The 4,746-nt window shown below is 37.8% G+C and overlaps 1 protein-coding gene across 1 annotated transcript; it reads right to left on the reverse strand.

Moving 5' to 3' along the window:
- Positions 1–3,078: 3,078 nt before the first annotated feature.
- On the reverse strand, positions 3,079–3,926 carry her5 (hairy-related 5). The gene is made up of 3 exons (XM_042492778.1): positions 3,841–3,926; positions 3,632–3,727; positions 3,079–3,522 (listed from the first exon to the last, which is right to left on the reverse strand). The coding sequence occupies exons 1-3, from the start codon at positions 3,889–3,891 to the stop codon at positions 3,079–3,081; spliced, it is 591 nt and encodes a 196-aa protein (XP_042348712.1). The 5' UTR covers positions 3,892–3,926.
- Positions 3,927–4,746: the final 820 nt, after the last annotated feature.

A 4,746-nucleotide genomic window follows, 5' to 3' on the forward strand; every position in this document is an offset into this window, starting at 1 on the left:
TTTTACATTGTTGGGTTTATGATCTGTGTGGTTGAAAAAAGGTTTTGTCTAATTTTAATCTTGATATTTAGGCTATTATCACTGATGGACACTCAGTACAGGAGTGTGTGTTAGACTTATAAAGAACTGAATACGTGGTGCAAGATAATTCATCATCATAAGAATTGCAAACAGAAAGCATGTCCATTTGAATGTTGCAGAGGGAGACATAAAAACACTGGAACTTAGGTGTCTCATCATCAGTGTCCCATTACACTGCTCCATCTGCATTGGACTAATCCTTATCTGTTTTACACTCCTGATACATTCAGCCCCAGACCCATTTAATCTTCATTTAGACAGATGCCTGCAGATGAAACCCTAATCTGATTCCAACTTTAATTGATTTACTTAGTCCTGTGGCTTTTCTCTTCAGGGGGTTTAAGGCTTAAAGCTCACAAAAGCGCATCCTGTCCTGAGATCAGCCCAGCGGGACTAACACCTACTTTGATAGGCTAAAGGATGTTTTCAAACAAGCTCTGAAAGAATGTGTGTATCCACTAAAAAGTCAAGGGATGCTATGTTAAAGGGGATAAAATGCAGGCTATCATCTCAAAAAATAGAGTTTGTATATTCAAATGGAATATTTACAGAAAATAAATTTACATCTTGGGCTCTTTAAACATCAGCAGTCAGTGGCCAAGCATTTTATTGGTGTTCATACAAATGTGCTTTACATGAAACAATTTTTTTTTTTTGCTCTGAGATAACTAGGCAGGGCAAAGAGTCAAAAAAAACATGACCCAAAACTTGTCAGGGAAGCCATGCAGCATGTTGATTTTCTCTTTTTGATAACAAGAGTGCTGCAGCTAAAACAATAGGTAACAACAAAATATGGTAGGATGGTGTATTTTATTAAGTGTTTACTTTTAATCAAAACATTTCCACACTACAATAGAAAGAAGTTCTTCATGCATTTGGGTAAAATGGGACCTGAAATAAGCCAAAATTAGACATTTTTCTGAATTGAATGGTGTTATAAGTTATGCTATTGTGTGCCAGCATAGAACATTAAAGACATTTTTAATATTTTGTCACTTAAAAAATATTGCAACAAGTCCATGTCAGCCACAATACTCCAGAATTAGCCATAATTGTTAGCAAACAAACATGAATGTCTATTGTAGATAATATGGCACCAAGAAAACAGGAAGCAAAAGAGTATTAATTATGAATTGAACAAATAACATTCCTTTTAGATAATTTGACAAAAAATGTGTTGGAATAACTTTAATTTATGAGTAGTTAATAAATATAAATAAGTTCAGAAAAACAGTAATTAAGTAATTTCTTTTAGATAATGTGTAAAACTTAGTTGAAACAAATTAGTTATCCACCTTTATGTTATGGTAATTATTAATCAGGATATGTATTAAAGTTAAAGTATTAAAGTAGATTTTTTTAAAAACTTGATCCTCATAAGAACTTTTTCCACATTTATTTTTTTTTTTTAGATATAAGTATGCTACCTAACTGTAGGTTTTATATTATTTTATTTCTATGATAAATGTAAATCTCATCTTTCCTCATCATATCAGCAGTCCCCAATCATAAAAATCTTCCTCATCAAATTTTAAAACTTAATAAAATAAAATAAATAAAATAAAATAAACTTAAAACCTAATTTTGTGATGAGATGCCCGCCTGCACGCGAGATTTGAGGCATCTGAGGCTACTTAAAGCGCAACGGTGAACAATAATGAGATTTTCAAGTGTGTATTGATATGTTGATGGTGGAGATTGTTGCTTTTAGCGTTTGTCTTTCAAATGGATAAAAACACACGACAGCGGCGATTAACACGCTGCCCACACGCTGCAGCATCCAGACTTTGATCTACAAAACCTCATGAGAGCAGAAAAATCGGACAGCAGTCTAGACACATCGGTGTAAAACAACAACAAAACACACAAAAGACTAGCACGTGTGTGTTTTTCTGTGGTTAGTTTAGAAAGATTTTAATGTTTCCCAAGTTTTTTTAAGCATTTGGTCTGCGCCATCACCAGCTGCTGTTTGTTTCTCCTCCAACACCAACTGCGTAAATCTGCACATGAAGTATTTGAGTAGGCGTTAATAAATAAAACTAAACAATTATTTCAACTCAGCCAAAATGGAGTGGACTTTATTTATAAAACGGTTTGTTTTGAATATTACATGTGTTACAATTTTACTAAAGATCAAACACTGCGTGCCAAATAGTCAGAACTGTTTCCATTGCGATTCATACCTGAAACATAACCTTGAACTATAGGCAACATGTTGCACTCAGTTGGGTCTGGATGCAGGGAGGACTAGGACGTGGATTTTGTAAATTGGCTGCTCCAACACCTGGAGCAGTCTGCCTGCTGGACAGTGTGTGAATGGCCTCTCTACATTTGAAAAAACTGCACTCAAGATCATAGAAGCAACAGGCTATCCTCCATCTCCATGTCAATAGACTGCGCTGTGTCATAACTTGTCCAGGTTGGATGAAGTATGTGTTAACTGTCGTGTGGATGTCCCTCTTCTCTTCAAAACTGCAGCTGTAAAGGCAAGTCAAGTACAAGCTATTCATACACCGAATAGGCCACTCGAAGGATTTGGAATGATCAGGAAATTGTGCTTTATTTGGGGGTGGAAACAAAGAATTCAGCAAGCACAATCATGAAAACAATTCGTGTCTCTAATATTTACAACATCAGAGTGAAGCAAAAAATGAATAGGACCATGCTCAAGATGTTGCCAAAAGCGCATTTCACGCACGCGTCTCGGCAACTACAAACACACTTAAGTTTCTATGTTACAAAAAATAACTGAGGCACTGATGCCTTAAAAAACCTCCTTATTATAACTAAGGTAAAAAAAAGTTGAGCGTGCAAAACAGCAAATCCTAAAGCAAAAATCATCATGGAATTATAATGAAAATAACTTCACTGTACAAAAGAATCCAAGCTGTACAAAAGAATCCAAGCTGTACAAAAGAATCCAAGCTGTACAAAACATACATATTTTACATATAACCCTGCCGGCATCTAAAATAAACATCTGTGTTAACGAGTCTGTCACTGCGGCCAGGGCCTCCACACTGGATCCGTGACGTGCGCAGCGGAGATCAGCTCCCTGGTGTCGCAGTGGAGGCCTGTCCTCGGGGGGAGGTATGGATGAGACATGGCGTGCTGGTGGTGAGGCAGAGCGGCCTGTGCCCTGTGCATGTGCCCGGGGGTCGAAGGGTGTGTCTGGGGCTCTGGGAGCGCAGCCTGGACTGCATCCCCACCACCGGCCCCCTCTGACTCCTGGCTCTTGCTGGCTATGAAGTGGCTGACCCTGAGCAGACAGGACCTCATGCCGTCGTGGTAACTGTGTTGGCGCGCGGAGGTCGGTCTCTGCTCCCTGGACAGGACTCTCCTCATGACACGGTGACCCTTCTCCACCTCCTTCTCAGTCTTCAGGAAATGAACCACGCTCTCCAGGATTTCTGCCTTCTCCACTTTGGGATTCTTCAGTTTCTAAATTGAGAAATTGAGATAATGATTAACTCTCTAAATCAGTCTGGTACTTTAGATTTTATGAGGAATTACTGTCAAACTAAAATTACAGCATTGCGCACGAGCGTACCTCATTGTGGGTATTATCCAGCATCAAAAGTCGTAATGTCTCCAGGCTGTTGTTGATCCGCTCCCGTCTGCGTTTCTCCATCAGAGGCTTGGAGATCTTGGAATTGAAAAGTATAATGAATATTAATAATGGTATTATAATTACAACTCCGAATAACATTTAACAAGTCTTTTTTATTTAGAAAATGTGCGCGTAAAAATGCAGCTTACCCTTCTCACAGTCCTTTGTCTGGGAGACTCTGGTGAAGAAAAAGCCTTCATAATGAAAGTTGATTCTTGTCTGTCGGTCAGTTTGTCCTCTTTGTGAATCCAAAACGGAAAATGGCACGTTTCTATCCTCAGTGCAACTTGTTGATATCCCTGCAGATAGCCACGCCCCCGCTGCGTAACACGCCCCCATCATTGAGCAGCACGCGGCCTTGACAATGAAGAACATTTGGGTTTATTTAAATCTAATCCTCCTCGCTACTTTTCTCCTTAACGCAAAATTGAAAGAGAAAGCAGAAATAAAAGGAGTGTGCCATGTGCTTTTAAATGGTTACAATATGGTTTCTTAATCCGTTAAAGGGTAAACTCACCTAAATCATAAAGCACAGTCTTTCTGGCTTTAAGTTAGTGGAGTCTTTTAGGAACAAAGTAGACTCGTTGCAATCTGATGCAGTGGAGGTGAAGACCTCTCCATACAATCTTACTGGAACTAGTTATAGGCTACTTAATTTGAATTACGCTACATTTGAAGTCTGGTTACTATTTAATTTGCTTGATCAATTTTACTTCAGCTACATTTCATGGAGGTTCTAGTGCCAAAAATGTAAAATACTGGTAAAAGAAAACAACATAAAAATAATTTCATTACTATTGCAGCTACTGCTAGGTCCATTCTCCTTCTAGTAAAAGCAAAAAAAAAATATCAAAAAATAATCAGACTTTTTTTTTGCAATTTCTCTCCAAAAATGCAGAATAAAATAAATTTTTAAATAGATGGTCTCCAAGAATAAAGCCACCATAAAATCCACAGTGAAAAAGTAATAGCATATAGCCTACACAAAAAGGCCACTATGTAACCATAATAAAACACATTAGAACACACTAAGACAGATTAAAAAATAAAGTCAA

The sequence above is a fragment of the Plectropomus leopardus genome, chromosome 9 (genome assembly GCF_008729295.1).
Source record: "Plectropomus leopardus isolate mb chromosome 9, YSFRI_Pleo_2.0, whole genome shotgun sequence".
In the NCBI taxonomy this organism is placed as follows: domain Eukaryota; kingdom Metazoa; phylum Chordata; class Actinopteri; order Perciformes; family Serranidae; genus Plectropomus; species Plectropomus leopardus.

Coding starts and splice junctions, on each gene's coding strand:
- her5 (XM_042492778.1), bottom strand. CDS start 3,891: ATGAAGGCTTTTTCTTCACCAGAGTCTCCCAGACAAAGGACTGTGAGA. Junction 3,728..3,840: donor GACAAAGGACTGTGAGAAGG/GTAAGCTGCATT, acceptor TTCAATTCCAAG/ATCTCCAAGCCTCTGATGGA. Junction 3,523..3,631: donor TGGATAATACCCACAATGAG/GTACGCTCGTGC, acceptor TTCTCAATTTAG/AAACTGAAGAATCCCAAAGT.